Raw genomic sequence first — 22,568 nt, forward strand, 5'->3', positions numbered from 1 at the left:
CTACAGACCACGCGGACCCCTTTCATAACCAATATCCATCCATCTCTTGTTCCTACACACGCGGAGCGAGCGAGTGCGATTTATTTAGTGTTGAAACTGTTTGCCTATCGTACCTACATCGCTTCCACAACAACTGTATTGTGGAAGAGTAAAGATGTGGGAAGGCTATCAACGTGTCGTTCTCACTCAAGTGACGACATGACTACTACAGAGAGGCAGTACACTCTAATATAAACTGACACTTATATTGAGCTGTTCGGTAATCCAATCCGCATGGTTATTAAATTAATTAACTCATTACGCGTGGTAAAGATGGACAAATTATGGGTGAAATTATGAAAAAAATCCACGTGCTCGGCTGGGATTTGAACCCAGGACTCTTGTATGCTAGACGAGCGCTTTACCAACTAAGCTACCGAGCCACTTGGTGACCCAATAACTGAGTTGGTTACAAGTTTAGAATTCAAATCCCTACAGACCACGCGGACCCCTTTCATAACCAATATCCATCCATCTCTTGTTCCTACACACGCGGAGCGTTTCAACTGTTTCAACACTAAATAAATCGCACTCGCTCGCTCCGCGTGTGTAGGAACAAGAGATGGATGGATATTGGTTATGAAAGGGGTCCGCGTGGTCTGTAGGGATTTGAATTCTAAACTTGTAACCAACTCAGTTATTGGGTCACCAAGTGGCTCGGTAGCTTAGTTGGTAAAGCGCTCGTCTAGCATACAAGAGTCCTGGGTTCAAATCCCAGCCGAGCACGTGGATTTCTTTCATAATTTCACCCATAATTTGTCCATCTTTACCACGCGTAATGAGTTAATTAATTTAATAACCATGCGGATTGGATTACCGAACAGCTCAATATAAGTGTCAGTTTATATTAGAGTGTACTGCCTCTCTGTAGTAGTCATGTCGTCACTTGAGTGAGAACGACACGTTGATAGCCTTCCCACATCTTTACTCTTCCACAATACAGTTGTTGTGGAAGCGATGTAGGTACGATAGGCAAACAGTTTCAACACTAAATAAATCGCACTCGCTCGCTCCGCGTGTGTAGGAACAAGAGATGGATGGATATTGGTTATGAAAGGGGTCCGCGTGGTCTGTAGGGATTTGAATTCTAAACTTGTAACCAACTCAGTTATTGGGTCACCAAGTGGCTCGGTAGCTTAGTTGGTAAAGCGCTCGTCTAGCATACAAGAGTCCTGGGTTCAAATCCCAGCCGAGCACGTGGATTTTTTTCATAATTTCACCCATAATTTGTCCATCTTTACCACGCGTAATGAGTTAATTAATTTAATAACCATGCGGATTGGATTACCGAACAGCTCAATATAAGTGTCAGTTTATATTAGAGTGTACTGCCTCTCTGTAGTAGTCATGTCGTCACTTGAGTGAGAACGACACGTTGATAGCCTTCCCACATCTTTACTCTTCCACAATACAGTTGTTGTGGAAGCGATGTAGGTACGATAGGCAAACAGTTTCAACACTAAATAAATCGCACTCGCTCGCTCCGCGTGTGTAGGAACAAGAGATGGATGGATATTGGTTATGAAAGGGGTCCGCGTGGTCTGTAGGGATTTGAATTCTAAACTTGTAACCAACTCAGTTATTGGGTCACCAAGTGGCTCGGTAGCTTAGTTGGTAAAGCGCTCGTCTAGCATACAAGAGTCCTGGGTTCAAATCCCAGCCGAGCACGTGGATTTTTTTCATAATTTCACCCATAATTTGTCCATCTTTACCACGCGTAATGAGTTAATTAATTTAATAACCATGCGGATTGGATTACCGAACAGCTCAATATAAGTGTCAGTTTAGAAACTTTTACTTTTCTTGAGCGGAACAGCATACCTAGCTTAAGAAATAAATTGAGATCTACGAAAAGAAATTTAAAATAATTCTGAAACAACACACAATACAACACAAAAATAGAAAATGATTTAAAATCTTGCCCTAGGAATTTCTTCAATTATGCTAAATCGACGATGAAGTCTAACAATTTTCCATCTAAAATGACACTGGATGATAGAGCAGCTGATAATCCAGATGGTATGTGCAATCTTTTTGCTACTTTTTTCCAAGAGACTTTTACTAACTTTTCGGATAAAGATCGTGACTTTGAATATTTTTCTAGTTTTCCTGATTTTACAAGCGATATCGGTGTAAGTCAAATACTTTTACAGGACATTTTAACAGGACTGAAGAATTTAGATTCCACCAAAGGATCAGGGCCAGATGGAATCCCACCTATTTTACTGAAAAACTTAGCTAATGAATTTACAGCACCATTATTTTGGCTATTCAACAAGTCACTTGAAATGAGCAGATTTCCAAAAGAATGGAAAAGATCGTATCTCATACCCATTTACAAGTCTGGTAGAAAATCTGATGTTCGAAATTATCGTGGAATTGCTATTATTTCATCCATTCCAAAACTATTTGAATCAATTATAAATAAAAATGTGTTCAGCCAAATAAAACATAGAATAACGAATACACAACACGGTTTCTATAAAGGTCGTTCTACTACAACAAACCTTTTGGAATTTGTAAATTACACTTTGAATGCAATGGATAGGGGTAACCACGTCGAAGCACCGATTTTAGTAAGGCATTTGACAGACTAGACATTCCTATGTTGATTTTCAAGCTCAATAAAATGGGAATTGCGATGAGACTCCTCAACTGGATTGAATCTTATTTAACAGATCGCCAACAAATAGTTAGATTTGAGGGAAAAATGTCTAAACCTGTTCACGTTACATCAGGAGTTCCCCAAGGTTCGTATTTAGGTCCATTGTTATTTATATTATTTGTTAACGATATTTCATATGTGCTTAAACATCTTAAAATTTTGATTTATGCCGACGATATGAAACTTTATATGGAAATCAATAGCAAAAAAGATAGCGACATTTATCTGAATGAAATAAGTATATTTGATAAATGGTGTAGCAAAAGCTTACTTCAATTAAACGTCAAAAAATGTAATTTAATCACATATAGCAGAAAACGGAATACACCACAAATTATTTTTTTTTATCTATTTCGTTTATTTGAGGCTCAAATGCGTTCAACGCTTTACGGAGCCGAAATTCATTTTTTTTGTATTTTTACTACATACAATTAATTGGCTTTTTCAGTTCAACATTAATATGGGATGGGGCCAGGGTACTCGAGGTTAGTGGTCACATTTTTTTTAAGGAAGGACATGGTAGGGATTGGGATCAGGGTTCTCAGCAGCTCATCCGGGAGGTATAACGTGGCATCTTGATTTTCGTTTCATGGCGTTGGTAGCGATTTCTTGCCGGTATTCGACTGCCGGATGGCCAGGATCCTCAATCCAACACAAAGGGGACAAAACACAAAAAAAAACTGGGGAAGAGAACACAAGAGAATTAAACTTTTATACAACACAAGCGAAGGAAATCGTAAATTGCGACCATATAAATAAGATCGCGGGTTCCCAACACATCTCTAACTGGAACATAGGGTTGTCTACCTCGGGCCGCAAGGGTATCCAAAAGTTGCGCTCTGGAGGCGTCCATATCCGAGCACTGACAAACTACGTGATCGATGTCATCATAACCGGAACCACACCTGTTACAAATATTGCTCAGCGCGAGGTTAATTCTGTGTAGATGTGCATCTAGCGAGTAATGGTTGGACATAAGTCTTGACATCACGCGAATGAAATCTCGACTTACGTCCAAGCCTTTCCACCAGGCTCGCAAAGAAACTCTAGGAATTATGGAATGTAACCACCGTCCCAGTTGGCCATTTAGCCAATCGCTTTGCCAACCGTGAAGAGAACTTTGACGTACTAAATGAAAAAATTCATCGTGTGAAATTCGTCTATCATAAATCTCACCTTCCTCAGCGCCCACCTTTGCGAGAGAGTCCGCCTTCTCATTGCCATAAATTAAGCAATGTGAGGGGACCCATACAAAGGTAATCTTATATGATCTTTCGACCAGTGCACACATCTGCTCTCTTATTTTTGTAAGAAAGTAAGATGCATGCTTTACAGGTTTCATCGATCGGAGTGCCTCAATAGAACTGAGGCTATCCGAGAAGATGAAGAAGTGGTCTGCGGGCATGTTTGAGATCATCCCCAAAGCGAAGTTGATTGCTGCCAGCTCAGCAACATAAACCGTGCAAGGTTCCTGAAGTTTTCGGAAGGCGGAAGAGTTTTCATTGAAGACACCGAAGCCAGTGGATCCATTTATACGGGACCCGTCAGTGAAATATCTCCTGTAGGATTCGACATTCTGGTACTTTGCGTTAAAAATACGTGGGGTAGTAATACATCGAAGTTGTTCTGGAATTCCATGAATAGCTTGTTTCATGGACAGATCATATTCAACAGAGGAACTGTCATTGGTGAAGCGTACACGTGGAGGGTTATAACATGGAAGGCTAATGTCAGATGACATGTAGTAGAGATAAACTCGCATGAATTTTGACTGAGTATTCAGTTTGAGCAATTCTTCGAAGTTTTCGATGACGAGTGTGTTGCTCACTCCACACTTAATAAGTATTCTTAGCGAGAGCTCCCAGAATCGGTTCTGTAGCGGTAAAACCCCTGCCAGAACCTCTAGGCTCGCATTATGTGTCGAGTGCATACACCCTAAGGCGATACGCAAACAACGATATTGAATTCGTTCCAATTTAATCAGGTGGCATTTTGCTGCTGAGAGAAAGCAGAAAGAGCCATACTCTAGAACAGAGAGAATGGTTGTTTTATAGAGTTTTATGAGGTCTTCCGGGTGAGCACCCCACCATGTTCCGGTAATTGTTCGTAGAAAATTGATCCTTTGTTGGCATTTTTCCGTTACATACCTAATATGGGTTCGCCAAGTGCCTTTTGAATCAAACCAGACCCCAAGGTATTTTGAAGTCAAAGACTGGTCGATGTCTATTCCCAAAAGCTTAAGCTTCAGTTGGGCTGGATTCCGCTTCTTTGAAAATACAACCAGTTGAGTTTTTTGCGGCGCAAACTCGATCCCTAAATTTCTAGCCCAGGTGGATAGATTATCAAGGGAATTTTGCAATGGTCTTTGCAGGATTTCTGCTCGTGGGCCCTTCATAGAGACCACAGCATCATCTGCAAGTTGTCTAAGCGTGCATGGTTCTTCCAAACAGTTGTCAATATCTTTAACATAAAAATTATAAAGCAAGGGACTCAGACATGAGCCTTGGGGAAGGCCCATATAGCTAATTCTGGAAGTTGTCAGTTGACCGAGAGTGAAGCTCATGTGTTTTTCTGACAACAGATTGTACAAGAAATTATTCAATATTCCAGGTAGTCCACTATTGTGCAAGTTTGCAGACAATATTTCTATGGAAACTGAATCAAAAGCGCCTTTAATATCCAGGAAAACCGAAGCCAATTGCTCCTTGTCAGCAAAAACTAGTTGAATACCTGATGAAAGCAACGCTAGACAATCGTTTGTTCCTTTGCCCTTTCGAAAGCCAAATTGAGTACTGGAAAGCATGTTGTTTGATTCGACCCAGTGATCGAGTCGGGATAGGATCATTTTTTCTAACAATTTCCTTAAACATGATAACATAGCAATCGGGCGGTACGAATTATGATCAGACGCTGGTTTCCCAGGCTTTTGAATAGCTATTACTTTGACCTGTCTCCATTCAGGTGGAACAATGTTGTGTTCCATGAAAGAGTTGAACAGGTCAAGCAACCGTCTTTTAGCGATATCAGGGAGATTTTTAAGAAGATTGAACTTGATCATATCGCGTCCCGGAGAGGAGTTGTTTGATGAAAGAAGCGCCATAGAAAATTCCAGCATAGTGAATGGTCTGTCCAACGCATCGTCTCTCTGGGTTTCCCAGAATGGCGGTTGAGCTGGAACTGAGTCTGGACAGACCTTTTTTGCGAAATTGAATATCCAACGATTGGAGTATTCGTCACTCTCATTTGAGGATGAGCGGTTTCGCATGTTGCGAGCCACTCTCCAAAGCGTCGTCATTGAAGTTTCTCGTGAGAGGCCATCGATGAAACGTCGCCAATAGCTACGCTTCTTCGCTTTAATAAGATTCTTCAGTCTTTTTTCGAGCTTCGAGTACTCTAAATAAAGTTCTGAGGTACCATATCTACGAAAAGCTTTAAAGGCATTAGATTTTTCTCGATACAACTGAGTGCATTCATCATCCCAACCAGGTGTGGCTGGTCGTCTTTTGAAGGATGCACTTGGAACTCGTTGTTTTTGGGATTCTAATGCACTTTTATAAATCAATTCTGTTAGGAATCGATACTCATCCAACGGTGGGAGTGTGTTGAATGTTTCGATACCAAAAGTTACCGCTGATGCAAATTTTTGCCAATCGATATTCCTAGTGAGGTCGTAAGGAACCTGAATTGACTGCTCTGACCTTTCACAATTATTTATGATAGACGTTATTATGGGCAAATGATCACTACCATGGGGATCATCGATAACCTTCCACATGCAATCGAATGATAGTGAACTTGAACCCAAAGATAGGTCAATGCGGCTTTCTTTGCCGTCGGATGAAATACGTGTCACTTCACCTGTGTTCAAAATGTTCAAGTTGAAATCGTCGCATAAGTCATAGAAAATAGCCGCTCTATAATCGTCATAAGATTCGCCCCATCCAGTACCATGTGAGTTCATATCACCCAGTATTAAAACTGGAGATGAAAGCATAGAGACTGCATTCCAAAGATGACGGCGGTTTATTGAAATTCTTGGAGGAATATAAACAGAAGCTACGCAAAGATCTTTACCCTTTACGTTTATTTGGCAAGCAACGATTTCTATGCCTGGATGAGTCGGGATGGGGATTCTGTAGAATGAATGGCACTTTTTGATCCCTAAAAGCACACCCCCGTAATTATCATCTCGATCCTGGCGTATAATGTTAAAATCGTAGAAGTTAAGATTATCTTCAGAAGAAAGCCATGTTTCACAAAGTGCAAATATATCACAATCTGAATTGTGAAGCAAAAACTTAAATGTGTCTAATTTAGGTTTTAGACTATGACAGTTGCACTGTAACACAGTGATCATATCTTGTACCTCACTCGATGAATTATCCATCGAAAGATATGATCGAAGCAAGGAGGGGCCACGAGATAGTCAATTCCCTGAGATACTCTTCTATTGCGGGGAGAAAAAGGTCGAGTATGCCTCTGAATGAGTCTGAAACTCCGAGGGCATCACATATGCGATCCACAAGGGCCGTAAAAGTTATCAGTCCTCGCTTGGCCCGGGGGGTTTTCGAGGAAGAGCAAGGGACTTCAGTAGCTTTTTTCTTGCTATCTTGTCTAGAGCTTCTTTTCGAAGTATATTTAATCGGTGGAGGCGGGGGCGTCAGATCTTTGCTGCAACACGGAACGGAAGCATCAAGGACCTGTTTCTTTGGCAATTTCAAATTTGCCCCACCTCCTTTGGAATTAGGCAAACTTTTGAGGGAAGATTTCATTATCTTACGGCGCAGTCCCGGAGAAGATGGAGACTTTCGTTGTCCGGGTGCGTGTACCTCCGAAGAATCTCCCCCATCAGTTTCGTCGTCGTTCGCTTCGTCGGAAGACAACTCTTGAAAAGAGTTACCAACTGGGATGGCTGATGAAGACTCTTTTGCAGGCGGATTTAAAGCTTTCACCATTTCCGCATACGTCTTCTTGGAGCGCTTCATAATGGAGCGACTCTCATTTCGAATGCGCCTTTTGTATGCCGGGCATTTCTGCAAGTCATGAAGATCCTCACGACAGTAGCTGCATTTTTCAGCTTCCTGTGTGCAATCATCTTCCAAGTGAGCTTGGTTGCATTTACCACAACGGGGCTTGTTGTCGCAAAAGCTAGCACTATGACCAAGCTGTTTGCAGTTGGTACAATTGAATACCTTCGGCACGTAAAGGCGCACTGGGTAAAAAACACTATCAATGCAAACAAATTTAGGGAGAACGGAACCAGGAAAAGTTACACGAAACGAGGCTGACGGCGAAAACACTTTCTTATTGCCTTCCATGGAAACTGATTGTAATTGTTTACAATCCAGTATAGCCACATCAGGAATGGACCGGTTCTCAAAAACGCCTTTGCCAGTCTTAATGTCTTCGCATGTCAGACTCGCGTCGATGATTTTCCCTTCCACCTCAACCTCTCTGGCCAAAATATACACATAATATTCCACAGTAAAAGCCTCATGCTGAGCAATTTCATTCGCTGCTTTGTAACTAGGTGCAGTTACACGCAGCTTGGATTGCTTCACTTGGTGAATAACGGTCCCAGGATATTTACGCGTCAGCTCTCTAGAGATCGAGAGCACATTCAAAATCTTATTTTTGCGCCGGAAATAGACAACCCAAGGCCCAGCCGAAGACGGTTGATAAAACCGCGTTCGAGCAACGAGATCTTTAGGAGGCGTATCGCCTCCATCCGATTCGTCCATGCGGGAAAAAATCCAACCGCAACCGAACCGACAATAATAATAAAAAAAAAAGTATAGAGAAAAAAAAAAACAAAAAAAAATTAAAGCGATTGGAAAATATTAATCAATTAGTGGACTATTTTGTACACACCTCCCCTATAAAGGCAAAAATATAATAAAAATAAAAAAAAAACTTTTGAAAAGAAAAAAAAATCAGTCAGTGGACTATTTTGTACACCCTTCCCCTAACTCTGCAAACAAATTTGCACCGGGAGAGAGACAGAGGAGAAGCGAAAAACAACCTTGAACTCAACACTGTTTGTTCGGGAGATGCGAAGGCAATTCAATAGAGTATGGATAGGTATAGAAAAATTGCTACTTAACCGTTCCCGTTTGATGAGGGCACAGCAGCTAGCCTTCCACGTCGTAGGTAGGCAAATATGTCTCGCCGTCCTCGCAGCAGATGTATGCGGGGGAACAATTATCGGTGGAACGATACCCGTTGACACTTGCCAACCTGGTTCGCTTCCTTCGATGCGCGCGGTTTTAAGCACTAGAGGCACAATTGGTAAAAACCACACGGGCGGTGGAAGAAATAAAAATAAAAAAACAAAAAAAGCTGCCGACTGCAAAAAACTGAACTAACTTGTTCAAGCGCACAACAAGGAATGCACCACAAATTACTGTCTCTTTAGGAAATCAAATTGTTCAAAAGTGCGATAAGATTAGAGATTTAGGTGTCATATTAGATTCTAAACTTACCTTTACTGATCATTATAATACAATTATCCATAAAGCAACCAATATGTTGAGCTTTATTAAGCGTTTTAGCTACAATTTTCGGGATCCATATACGATTAAAACCTTGTACATTGCTTATGTAAGATCAGTTTTAGAATATTGTAGTATTGTGTGGTCTCCGCATATAAAAATACATGGTGATAGAATCGAATCAGTACAGAAGCAATTTCTTTTATATGCCTTACGCAAATTAGGCTGGACAATGTTTCCACTGCCATCATACGAGGCTCGATGCATGCTTATCGATATTCAAACCTTAAATGAGCGTCGCGAAATAGCCATGATTTCATTTATCAATGATATTGTATCGCAGCGTATTGATTCCACCAATCTTTTATCATGTTTGAATTTCTACACGCCCGCTAGACAGTTAAGAAATCGGAATTTGTTTGCATCAAATAATCATCGAACTAACTATGCAAAATTCAGCCCAATGAATCGAATGATGTCTCTTTATAATCAGCATTGCACAGAAATTGATCTGACCATGTCGCGAACAAAGCTAAGACAATATTTTAATTCCTTAAGATATAATACAACATAGAATTAAGCAAATGTGTAGTCTACTATTGATTGACGAAATAAATAAATAAATAAATAAATAAATAAATGAATTGAGAAACAAAAGTATTGAAAATGTTATATAACGATTGAATCGTAACTCGAAGCCTTCCTGAAGGACATCTTCAATTTTGGACAAGCCACTTCAGGGTAATTTCCAGAAAACCAAGTCTGTTAGACTTCCTGTACAAGCGAGTGTTCCTCATAGCAGCATCAAAATGTATAAAGCAACATTTTTCAAAACTCAACTTTCAAAATTCCCACATAATTAAAAAGTGTTCAATTCGAAACATTCAATTACACGTGTACTGCCGTTCTCCGCATAATTGTCACACGGTCATTAAGGTTTACATAGAACATGGGACAAGTAGGCGTAGAAAGGCAGTGTAGTCACTATAAGAAAGGTCTCAATAATTAGATCGAATGAAGTAGGATAGGTGTACCATTTATGGACACAATGGGTCCCTACTTCGCCATAAGTGATAATTTGATTATTTTCAAATATTCAATCTTTCTGTGTGTCTTAATATTTCGATATCAAATGAATCAAAAACATTCAAAAATATTCAAAATGTGAAAGTTTTCGAGAAAACACATATGCACAAATAGATAAGCACTATAGCCATAACTGGTACACTTTCCCTATCTAGGACTCATGCTAGAAAAAAACCAAATAGGGAAAGTGTACCATTTATGGCCATAGTGGTTCCCTATTTGGCCATATGTGAAATTTCGATGAATTTTACATTTTTAATCTTTTTGAATGTTTTAACATCAAGATATATCCTATATCTTACTAATAAAACACACACAAATTTTCAAAATGTGGAGACGTTCAAGTTATCACGTATGGCGAAATAGGGAACCACTATGGCCATAACTGGTACACCTACCCTATATCAATAATCAGTATTCACTTTTTAACAGAAATTTGAAGCTTCGATTTAAGCACTTAGTTTTGATCGTTTAACAAATGTTATGTTCGACTATGTTGTACTGTACACTGTAATAATACGGAATATTTGTTTTATGACCAAAGAGAAGGCGCTGAATAAGATTCAAAATTCAGTTTTAAATATTCAGAAGCTGGCTCCCTGTCAGAATATCCTACGTTAAAACATTGAAAGAAATGTGCAAGTACAATACCAATTGTTCCGTACAAAAATCGTTGCCATCTTCTATTGCCACGGTAAACACTCTATATAGTAAGATTTAGTTAACAATAAGTAAGAAGAATAAAATATGACATTTACTCTTTAAAACCTCTTGTTCTTGATGACGAATCGCGTCTAACCCTAGAATTTTTTTTCTCTAAAACATCAATTTCCAAGCAAGAATTCTTCAAATAAATTGCAAACAAATACTTATAGACCATTTTCAGAAGTTATTTTAGACTCAAAACGATCGATTTTTCTATGGAAAACACTTTTTCTACCACATCGAAGACATGTGTCAAAATAACTGCTACGATGGCAGGTACGATGATACTTTTTGCCTAGGGAAGTTAAGAAAATTTCCATTACGAAAAGATCCTGGATCGACCGGTAATCGAACCCAGACACCTTCAGCATGGCTTTGCTTTGTAGCCGCGGACTTTAACCACTCAGCTAAGGAAGGCTCCGAATGACAGACTACTTAGCCTTAATAATTGCAATATAACAGCATAATTTGAATTTCTTTTTTCGAAATTGAATGACAGTCAGTGTTGTCAAATACAGAACACCTAGATTTAAAAAAAAACACATTTGTATTCAGACTAATAAAAAAATTACAAAACAGTACATTATTTTTTAAAACACATGGATCACGTAAACCTTTAAAAAATAAACCACAAATAAAAAGTTAATCGCGCTTCTTAAAACCCTTCCTTGAATGCAACGCGACACATAGCATTCCAATCCAATTTCAACACGGGTTTTCATACAATAAGACTATTCCCATCACATCAAACGCACGTGCTTCCTCTCCTATCAGGGCAGGATACAAAACAGAGCGCCTTATTATCCTGAGCGGTGCAATATCTCGCACTGTTCATCAGCGGATACTCTCTCAATCTATATCTCCCACGCAACAGTTTTCGAACACGAATATCCTTCGCTGTCAAAGTTATCCTGCCGTGTCCTGCATTCAGTTGTCAAACGAGGAGGAAAATTTCACCAGCCACCACTCGTTCTTCCAAAATTAGTCACAAAATAAAGCAAATTAGTCACAATTATTCATGTAAAAAGTATTCGAAATATGTCGGATTCAGTGCAATCTCAAAGTGATAAATCATGAAAGTAGCGAATTATTCAAGTTGATACTCCATCTAAGCCTTGGACACTGAGTTCAGAAAACCGAACAGCAATATTCAAGCGATACCTGGGAAATCATTATTAGAAAATTGCAATTTCATTCACACGGGACCAAAATCCACCGAAAGCGGAAAGGAAAATGTCATCATCTGCATCGTAGACCCCAGTAATATCCCCGAAAAATCCTTCGCTGCAGTTCTGCCATCGATTGCCTCGACATCCTACATTAGGACAAAGAAAACGCGACTGGACTGGAAAGGGGGAGAAGGTGACTAGCAACTGCACTATGAAACGCCAAAATATCCGAACTCTTTCGCTGGTGGTTTGTACGTTCACCTATCTGCTGATAGGGGCGGCCGTGTTTGATGCACTCGAGTCGGAAACAGAAGCCAGGCGGTGGGAATTTTTGAAGAGTAAGTATCAATCGGCGACACTGGAAGCTCCGTTTACGTGATGGGTCAGAGCAGTTCATGTTGGGGTAAAATTCGGTAGTAAAATAGTTCTTAGATTACGTTTCTCTATTGGATCCAAATATTGTTTTGCATATTTTGCATGGGAATGCTTGCTCTTTGAATGGTTAAGAGGGTGAGCTGATAATTTTTCTGATAGCTAATAACATACATAAAGCAGTAAGTACTGAAACTTATTCAAAAACTGGATCCAATAGAGATTCAAACTTTTTTGTTTACCGTAATGCTCGAATGAATGCAGCATGTGGTGGAGTTGCAATCATCATTCAAATATCTTTTTTTTTGTAATTTGGAACTAATGTTTTTGAAACTTTGGGTGGTTCTGTCTAACACAACTTCGTAAATATACTTTCTTAGCTGCCTATCTGCCTTTTCAATGCACTGAGCAGCAAAATGGAAATAAACGTCATTGGTGAGTTCAATGCCAAACATCGCTCATCGAATAATTCAGAATTGCTTTGAGAGACTTTTATTTGATGAATACTCTTCAGGATTTTTCTAAATTAAATACCCTGATAGCTCTACTTGTGAGAATTATTATTGGAAAAAATAAAAAATATGGAATATTACGTGTATGGAATTAGGTAATTAGAAGTAATGTACGTATATGGAGGTTTCAGTGTATGTGGCGTACAAATGATATGATAACAGGTGAGAGATAGCAATTAGCTACTTGTCATCATAAAAGAGTGGTCAGTAGCTTGATTGTCACGCAAAACTGATTATCACCGTTTTATGATGGTTTGCGGTGAGATGTAAGGGAGTTCTTCTTTAGCAATAGATAATGGCATGAGGATTTGTTCGATTGTTAGAATTAGATTGAACGGATCATTTCTTCCATTTTTGAAGCTTCTCGAATTTGCGATTGCAAGTAAAAGAGATAGTAAATTATTGTCACGGGAAGAAAATGAACAAGCATTATTAAGGAATATACAAGCACAACCAGTAGTTAACCTTTAGAGGATTTTTTCGAAGATTCACAGCTTTTGTCAAGGATTGCTTCAAATATAACTGTTGAGATTGTTTCAAGATTTCTTCAAGAGATTGCTTGAGAAATTTCTCTACAGATTGCTTCAGAAATTATAGAATTCTTGAAGAATTTCACTGCGACACTGCGTTAAAAATCTCCTCATAGATAACTTCAAAAATTTCTTTAGAGATTGCCTCAGATATTTCTACAGAAATTGCTTCAGATATCCCACCAGAGATTACTTAAGGTATTTCTCTATAGTTTGTAGAACATTTTTTTTCAGTTTGGGAATATATTTCTTCATGGCTTTTTCCTGGGATTGCTTAAGGATTTTCCCCTTAGATTTTTCCCAGAACTTCTGCAGAGTTTGCTTCAATGAGTCGTCCATAGATTACTCCAGAAAATTCTCCTGAGATTGCTTCAGATATTCGTACAGAAATTTAGATGGCAATTGTTTTTGGTTTTTTAATGTATTCCTACAAGAATGCCTTTTTAGAAATCCGACAGGGAATCCTCAATACGTTTCTCTAAAGATTCCTTTAGGAATTTCACCAGGGATTGCTTTAGGGATTGCTTCAGCAATTCCTTCAAAGATTTTTTCAAGAACTCTTCCAGTGATTACTTCTGGAACTCTTCCAGGGATCTTATTTTTTTGGCTGCATCCGTCAGGAACTTCTCCAGGAGCTACTTCAGAAATTTATTTGAGAATCTTTCCAATAAATTCTTCAAGAACTGATCCAGAGATTATCTCAGGAATTTCTTTCGGAATTACTTCAGGAAATTCTCTTCACGAAGCTTTCCATGGATTCCATCAGCAGTTCCTACAGGGAATCGTTCAGGAGTTCTTCCAGGGATTCCTTCAGGTGTCCAACAGGATTTCCTCTAGTGATCCTAATTGGAAGACCTTCATAGCCCCATCAGGTATACATCCAAGAATTCCTTGAGGGAGTCCTAGGACGCCTTTAGGAATTCCTCCAAGGAATTTTTCAGATATTCTTCAAAGGATTCGTATAAAAATTTTACCAAGGATTCCTTGCGAAATTCCTCCAGGGATACCTTCATAAATTTCTTCAAAGATTCCTGAAAGAACTCCTTCAGTTATTACTTGTTGAACTTTTCCAGGGCCCTCGATGAGAATTTTTCGACAGCATTCTTCAGCAACTTCTCCAGGAATTACTTCCAAAATTTATCCAGGAATACTTTAAAGATTTCTTCAAGAACTGATTCAAAGATTATCTCAGGAATTTCTCTCGGAATTATTTCAGGAAATTCTTCGCAAACCTTCACGAGACTTTTCAGTGATTTCATCAGCAGTTCCTGCAGGGAATCGTTCAGGAATTCTTCGATGGATTACTCTTAGACTCCGACAGGATGTCCTCATGTGATCCCAATTGAGAAACCTTCACAGCTTCCATCAGGGTGGAAAATAACATGCAATCTGTCTCGAAAGACACCCAAAATCTGTGTATAAATTTTTCAAATTGGGTAATATATCCATATGCATTTTGGTGAGTCTGGAAAGCGTGTGTAAGTATCGTTGAGGAAAACAATAACAAACTGTGTATTACGAGCATATGCGAGTGTTCGTTTGTTCAAATGTCACTAAGCTCTATGGAAATGACAGTTCGCCGCTGTTCCAATTTTGACATTGACGCCACTCTAATTTAAATCCACTCTGGTGTATCGGGCTCTGCACTGTTTTGATTTGAATGTCGAGGAAGTCGTTTGGATATATCGTCGGAAACTGAAAAACTTCATGGTTTTTAGAATTTCCTTGAATATTTTATCTATTCCTTCCGATACCCATTAGATTCCAGGAAGAACTTTTGTTCGGTATCAGATTTTCTAAACCGGTTCCGAGAAGGCTCCAGAAATACCTCAGCAACTCATTCAGGAATTTTGCCAAGAGTTGCTCCTGGGATTCCTCCAAGGATTTTTCCAAGAATTTTTGCACTAATATTTATACAAAGATTCCTACAGCGATTTTGCTAGGAGCTTCTGTCGAAATGCCTACAGCGATTCCACCATAGATTCATCCAATACCATCTTCATCATTCCTTAGGAAACTGTTCCAGGAATTACTACTCTTTCAGAAATTCTTCAAGTGATTTCTCCTCATACTCCTCCAAAAAATCTTCCAGGAAAATCCTCTAGGAAAATCTCTATAGGGATTTTTGCAAAGATGTTCGCAAGGCTTTCTCCAGGTTACACAACGACGATTTCTAAAAGGATTACTTCAGATATTTTTCCATTGATTTCTGCAGAAATTCCCCAAATAGTCCTCTCGATATTTTTCTACGAATTATTTCTGAGATTTTCTCCAGAGATCGCTCCCGGAATTCTTCCGGAGATTCCACCGAAAATTCATATAAGGATTCTACAAAAAAAAATAATTTCATAAATTCATAAAGAGATTCTTATAATTTTTCCAGATAATATATCCAGAGATTCGTTCTGGGCATCAAACAAATCTTCCGGGTATTCCTCTAAGAATTCGTCTATAAGTTCCTACAGAGATTCACCCATAAATTCTTCCAGGGATTTCATCAATTAGAATAATAAGTCCTTCAGGTTTCCACCACGATTTTTTTTAAAGAAATTCTTCCTGCAACTCCTTTTCTGAAGATTTTTTTAGATATCCCTGGATAAGTTTCTGGAGGGATTCATGGAGCAATCTCTGGAGGAACCTCTTAAAATGTTCTGGAGTGATCTGTAGAGGAATACTCGGTGAAATTTCTGGAAAAAAAAAATCTTGCATGAATCTATGGAGTGATTTCCGAGGAAATTTCTGGAGAAATTCTTTAAAAAATTCTATTAAACATAAAATATGCTCTTCGGTTATTCAGTATTTTTTTAACGTTTTTTGTATAATTTGGTATTCAACGTTTTTTGTATAGGCTGCGTAAACAAAAAGCATATTTCATTACATTAAACTCGATTCTCTTTCAGCTCATCCCAGGAATAATTTCTAGAGGAAACCATAAGAGATTTTCTGGAGCTTTAGAGGAATTTATGCGGGAATCTCTCTGGAGAAACTCCTGTAGTAAGAATTATCTAAGTTAATTACTGAAGGACTCCTGAAGGCATCTTTGGAGGAAACCCTGGTGAATTCTTGGAGGTATCCCAGGAAGCATTACTGTAGAGATTTTGCTGGTGGAATCCCTGGAGAAACCCGGGAAAACCCCATGTAGAGATTTTTTCTGAAGAAAACTCTGGAATTGAGAAATTTTAGTAGAAATCCCAGGTGAAATCTTTGGAGGGATCCATGAAGAGATTTATCAAAACATCTTGAGCCTGATTTGAATGTATCATTTGATTGCTGTCAAAAGTTATAATTCGTCAGCGATAAAATGTAATTTTACTCCTAGATAAAAAAGACATGAATTATGAGTTGTCGAATGAGCAAAGGAAACTATCACTAAATAACTGTAGGACAATAAGCTAAAAAGCAGGCTCTATTCCGATTGGGACGTAATGCCAGTAAAAGGAGGAGTATTTTATGTTTGACTTTTGGCATGGGTCTATCGGTTCAAAAATTGATTTTTGAGATCGTCATTGGTCATTGTTGACCTTTGATGCATAAGGTGTAACTTTTTCTTAGTGCATTAGAAAGGTTTAAAATGTTTGCAGGGATTTTTTCAGAAATTCTTTCAGATCCATTCCAATGCCTTTCCTGAAATTTATTGAGGACCTTCACAAAAAAAAACTTCCCGGGATTTCATTTCCAACTAGTTGACCCTGCTAGCGTTGTTTTGCCGTTGTTTTTTATAGCGCTATCTACTATTTCTCCTCCGTCTCTAGATGTCAAAGCCACCTTCGTAGCCAAGTACAACATCACTCCGGAGGACTATCACATGATAGAGATCGTCATCACGGAGAACAAACCGCACAAGGCCGGCCCGCAGTGGAAGTTCGCCGGTGCCTTCTACTTCGCGACGGTGGTGCTGGCCATGATCGGTTATGGCCACTCGACACCGGTCACCATCGGGGGGAAAGCGTTCTGCATGGCCTATGCCATGGTTGGCATCCCGTTGGGGCTAGTGATGTTCCAGAGCATAGGCGAACGTTTGAATAAGTTTGCTTCCGTTGTGATACGACGGGCAAAGAAGTACCTTCGCTGCCAGCAAACGGAAGCCACCGAGATGAACCTGATGTTGGCCACCGGGCTGCTCTCGTCGGTCATCATCACAACCGGAGCGGCCGTGTTCTCCAAGTACGAAGGGTGGTCCTACTTCGATAGCTTCTACTACTGTTTCGTTACATTAACGACAATTGGATTTGGGGACTACGTGGCGCTGCAGAACGACCAAGCGCTGATCAACAAACCAGGCTACGTGGCGTTGAGTCTGGTGTTCATCCTGTTTGGACTGGCGGTCGTTGCTGCCAGTATCAATCTGTTGGTGCTGAGATTCATGACTATGTAAGATAGTTGTAGTCACAAGAAACATGCGACGGAACAATAATCATTCCTTTTCAAATTCATTTCAGGAACGCCGAAGACATTCGACGAGATGAAGCCGAGATGCAGTCGTCGGTGGATGGGCTGAACTACGAGTCCGAGTCCACCGGGAAGCTGCTGTCCTGTGGACAGCTCAACAACTACTGTTCGGAAATCGAAGAGGAAGACACGTCCGTTTGCTCGTGCACCTGCCTCGGGGGAAACAGCTTTACGGCCCACGAGAACGAGTTTCTGCTTGATCAAGGGTATCATCCGGCGGACATCATTACCAGCACCATTAGCCTGAAGCGCATGTCGATATAGGGCAATTGGGAGGAGGGATTGTGCTACTACAAAAGTGACAACCGAATTGCCAAATTTAGATTTTAAAAGATAGATCAGAGCCAACCGAGTGATGCGAAGGAGCAACCGCGGTCGATATCTTTGAGCTTCTTTGAAGAACCAATAATGTTTAGAAGGGGCTGCGGAGAAATAGGACGGAGAGATAGGTTATACTATTGGACGTAGACTAATGCTAAATTCTAAATTTCTGTACATCTTGGATTAAGATTTTTAATTTTCAATAAAAATAGTGATAGAAACTCCCAGCACCTCATATCTTTCCAGACTTTGAGAAATGCCACGTAGATGGAGGCCCGTGTTGCGCAGACGAAATTCTCCACGTTCTTCTATGAACAACTCGATTTTACTATTAAAGCGATTGATTTTTCGGAAATTCAAAACGATGTAACTAAGATTTTGAACTTTCGCTACCTAACCATCCTTTTACCTCGCTACACAGCAAAAAAAATCTTAAATTCACGTGACACGTTAACTTTTATGGTAATCATGTAAAACGAATTATGACTGAATATTAAACGATAAATATTGTAAACTGTCTCATTCGAAAATGCTTGCAATCTTGATTGAAACTGAAACATTTCATGATTCCAACATTCGCCAATATTGCATGCTTTCTTGCATCTAGAAAGTAAAATTGCAAACAAGAATGCTCGGTTCACATGATTCTACGCTGAACATTCTGTCAAAAATGATGCACATGGCTGGATCAACAGCTTGTCAACAGCATGATTCTACGCTGAACATTCTGTCAAAAATAATGCACATGGCTGGATCAACAGCTTGTCATTCCATTATTTATGATTGAATTTGCAGCGTGAAAATCATGTAAACCGAGCCGTTTTGCATGCAACATTCTTAATTAGAAGACGTTTCGTGTTCAATATTAAAGATTTTGCTAGCAATGTTGAATATAATAGATGTGTTTGAAGGATATATCATTGAATAATACATGAGAAATGGCTTTGCATGATTCAAGCTAAAATTACGTTACGTGTAAATCTAAGATTTTTTTGGTGTGCATCAAGGTATCAAGGTACACTGAAAATAATCCACACGTTCGATACAAATTCTTTTTAACGTGAATCTGTCGTGTCGATTGGCAACTTGAAATAACGTGTAAAATCTATGAATCTGTTAAGGATTGTCTTTGGTTCAATATCAAAGACTTTTTCTTATGATTTGAACGTGTTTTACAATGGCGATATGCATCACTAGTGGAACTACACAGCAAAAAAATCTTAAATTTACATGGTACGTAAACTTTCATGATTGTCATGTGAATCGAATTATCATTTGATATTAAACGATAAAAAATGTAAACTGCCTCATTGCATTCAGGAATGCTTGCAATCGTGAGTGAAACTGAAACATTTCATGATCTTGCATCCAACATTCGCCAATATTGCATGCTTTTTTGCATCTTGAAAGTGAAATTGAAAACATGATCGCTCAGTTTACATGATTCCACGCTAAATATTCTGCCAAAAATAATGCACATGGATGGATCGACGGCGTGTCATTCCATGTGCATTATTTATGATTGAATTTTCAGCGGGAAAATCATGTAAACCGAGCCGTTTTGCAAGCAACATTCTTTGAGAGAAGGCGTTTCGCGTTCAATATTAAGGAATTTGGTAACAATGTTGTATATAATAGATGTGTTTATAGCTTTTATCATTGAATAATACATGAGAGATGGCTTTACATGATTGAAACTAAAATAACGTTACGTGTAAATCTAAGATTTTTTTGGTGTGTAGTTTACCTATCATGACAAGGACTCACATTTGCCATCCACGCGTGACATGTTACACAACATGGTGGTATTTTTGGATTTTCCGGGCGCTCGTCATGGGTGCCTGGTATCAGAAAATTAAGGAATCGCTAACAAACAGTACACCACGGCTTTCGATAACTTGTGATTTAACGTGTTTCACATATGAATTTCGATTGTCGATAGCAACTGGTTTTGCACCATCAATTAATGTGTTTTACAATTAATGAAAATTCACGTGTAAAACACATTGATCGAGCTTGTAGAATGTTTTCAGTGTAGGTACTTGAGTCAATCTTACACTGGTACAGAAACGTAAGTAATTAAACAAAACGGCGTATAGTTTCGTCATAAAGTTTTGTGGGAAAATTATAGAAAATCCGTATTTTTGGACACGTGCTACTTGCAGGTAAAGGTTTGAGGATACACGTCAACCTAGAAAAAGAATTTCAAAACTAAAATGGTTTTATCGTACCCAATTTTTTTCCCAAAACCGTCCAAAAGTAACTTATGTATGTCGATGTGAAAAAAGTAATCAAGAATTCGGTCAAATACGGTGCCTTATGCACCCCACACACGCTCGCTCTGTTTAACTAACATTGGCTCCGCTCCCAAGTTAGTCAAACCAATTTATGTCCGTGCGACCGCTAGACGAACTGTCAGATTTTGTTGCACCAACATTATTCACCATATTTCGGATGATATAGATGTATAGTATAGATGTGATTATACAATCGGAATGGAGAATATTTTCGATTTTTGCGTGAATATAATAGAGCAAAAAAACATCGGAATTGAATCAAATAGTGGCTCTTGAACAAGCTTAAACAATTTGACTCGCAATTATTGTGGCTCATCATCAAACACCGCTATTTGATGATTGGAAACATGTAGGGACCAGTATTTTAAACAATTAGACATATATACCGAAGTGAATCAAGGCAGTAATCAAGTAGTTCTTTATCCCACTTGGATTTAAATTTTTTTACTGAGGTTATTTCCGAAGGCAACAGTGGAATTTATTATTGTATTTTGCGATGTTACTAGGAATGCCCAAAAAAATTACTCCAGAATATCCTCTACGAATTCCCACAGTTTATCCAGAAGCTCCTAAATGGAATCCTCCACGAATCGCTACACATAAACTCATCCAGGTGTCATGTCTACCTATCTCAAGTGATATTAATTATTCTACCTTTTGACTTGGTACCTACGGTACCAAGCTAAAGGTTCTGAGCTATAAGTACTGGCTGCAGTTGGCGCAGAAGGGAAACCTCCCGAACTGTGGACTGATTAACATATTATTTTATTCTTTATTTACAGGATATACAAGTGGCGACGAAGATGGGATCATGGAAACGTGTGTTGAAGATAATCGATTTTCTTTAGGGTGGCAAATTTCCAATTGTATCTGTACTTGAAAGTGTGGTGAAATTGTCGATTAGAGTTGAACCAAATTGTTCTTCAGAGATGACGAAATTGTCCTTTATTGTGAACATAGTTGTTCTTTTGTGAAGCGATTGCTGTATTGAGATGAACGAAATTGTTCTTTAGTGTTGACGAATTTGTCAAATGTAATGTTAAGCAGTAAATCCAATGATTTGAATGTTTTGTTATAGTCATGGAATCAGCAAATTTGCGTATTTAAGATAAGATCGTGGAATTCTTTGGATACATTTTTGATCGTTCGTTGTATGAGTTGTTGCAATTTGTAAGTTTCTAAAGGGGAAAGGACTGTCATGTCTACCTATCTCAAGTAATATTAATTATTCTACCCTTTGACTTGATACCTACGGTATTTCTGAGCTATAAGTAGAGGCTGCAGTTGGCGCAGAAGGGAGACTTCCCAAACTGTGGACTGATTAACATATTATTTTATTATTTACTAGTGGTCCCGGCAAACTTCGTCTTGCCATCAAGTAGGCTGCTGAAAAACGTCATGGAACGTTCCATACAAAACTGTCAGCTCCGTTCACTCCCGTTTTTTCTAACTTTCCCGGTGAATTTCCTAAGCACACACAAACCACACAAACACGTCGGAACACATCAGGATCTTATGTAAATGAATAAAATCAAAATCCTATAGCCCGATCTCAAGCCATTTCGTGACATACAAACACCATTCCATTTTTATTTATATAGATTTACAGGATATAAAACCAGGGATTCCTTCAGATTTTTTTTTTTTCAATAATTCTTCCAATAATTTCACTAAATCCTACATGAATTCAATAAGAAGTTAACATCAGATATTTATTCAGCAATTCCGCCAGGAATTCTGCAATGTCCACCAAGGAAGAAACAATTTTCAGAGGTTCTCCTAAAACTTCCTCCAGGAGTTTCTTCGGAAATTTCACCAGGGAATCCTCCAGATATTTACATCAGAAATTTCTACAAAAAAAAAAATCCCCAACAAATTACTCAAGCTACACCTTTAAAAAATTTCACCAGGAATTCTTCCGAAAAATCCTCC

At 38.9% G+C, this 22,568-nt stretch overlaps 1 protein-coding gene across 1 annotated transcript; it reads left to right on the forward strand.

Moving 5' to 3' along the window:
- Window positions 1-11,658: 11,658 nt before the first annotated feature.
- Window positions 11,659-18,560, forward strand: LOC5569127 (two pore potassium channel protein sup-9). Its single transcript, XM_001652683.2, has 3 exons — window positions 11,659-12,493; window positions 17,322-17,940; window positions 18,009-18,560. The coding sequence occupies exons 1-3, from the start codon at window positions 12,367-12,369 to the stop codon at window positions 18,280-18,282; spliced, it is 1,020 nt and encodes a 339-aa protein (XP_001652733.2). The 5' UTR covers window positions 11,659-12,366; the 3' UTR covers window positions 18,283-18,560.
- The last annotated feature ends 4,008 nt before the right edge of the window (window positions 18,561-22,568 follow it).

This window comes from Aedes aegypti, chromosome 1, assembly GCF_002204515.2.
Source record: "Aedes aegypti strain LVP_AGWG chromosome 1, AaegL5.0 Primary Assembly, whole genome shotgun sequence".
Taxonomy (NCBI): Eukaryota; Metazoa; Arthropoda; class Insecta; order Diptera; family Culicidae; genus Aedes; species Aedes aegypti.

Excerpts from the sequence above, each read along its gene's own strand:
- LOC5569127 (XM_001652683.2), top strand. The coding sequence starts at position 12,367 with ATGAAACGCCAAAATATCCGAACTCTTTCGCTGGTGGTTTGTACGTTC. Across the intron at positions 12,494-17,321 it reads GCGGTGGGAATTTTTGAAGA|ATGTCAAAGCCACCTTCGTA; the intron begins GTAAGTATCAAT and ends CTCCGTCTCTAG. Across the intron at positions 17,941-18,008 it reads GTGCTGAGATTCATGACTAT|GAACGCCGAAGACATTCGAC; the intron begins GTAAGATAGTTG and ends AATTCATTTCAG.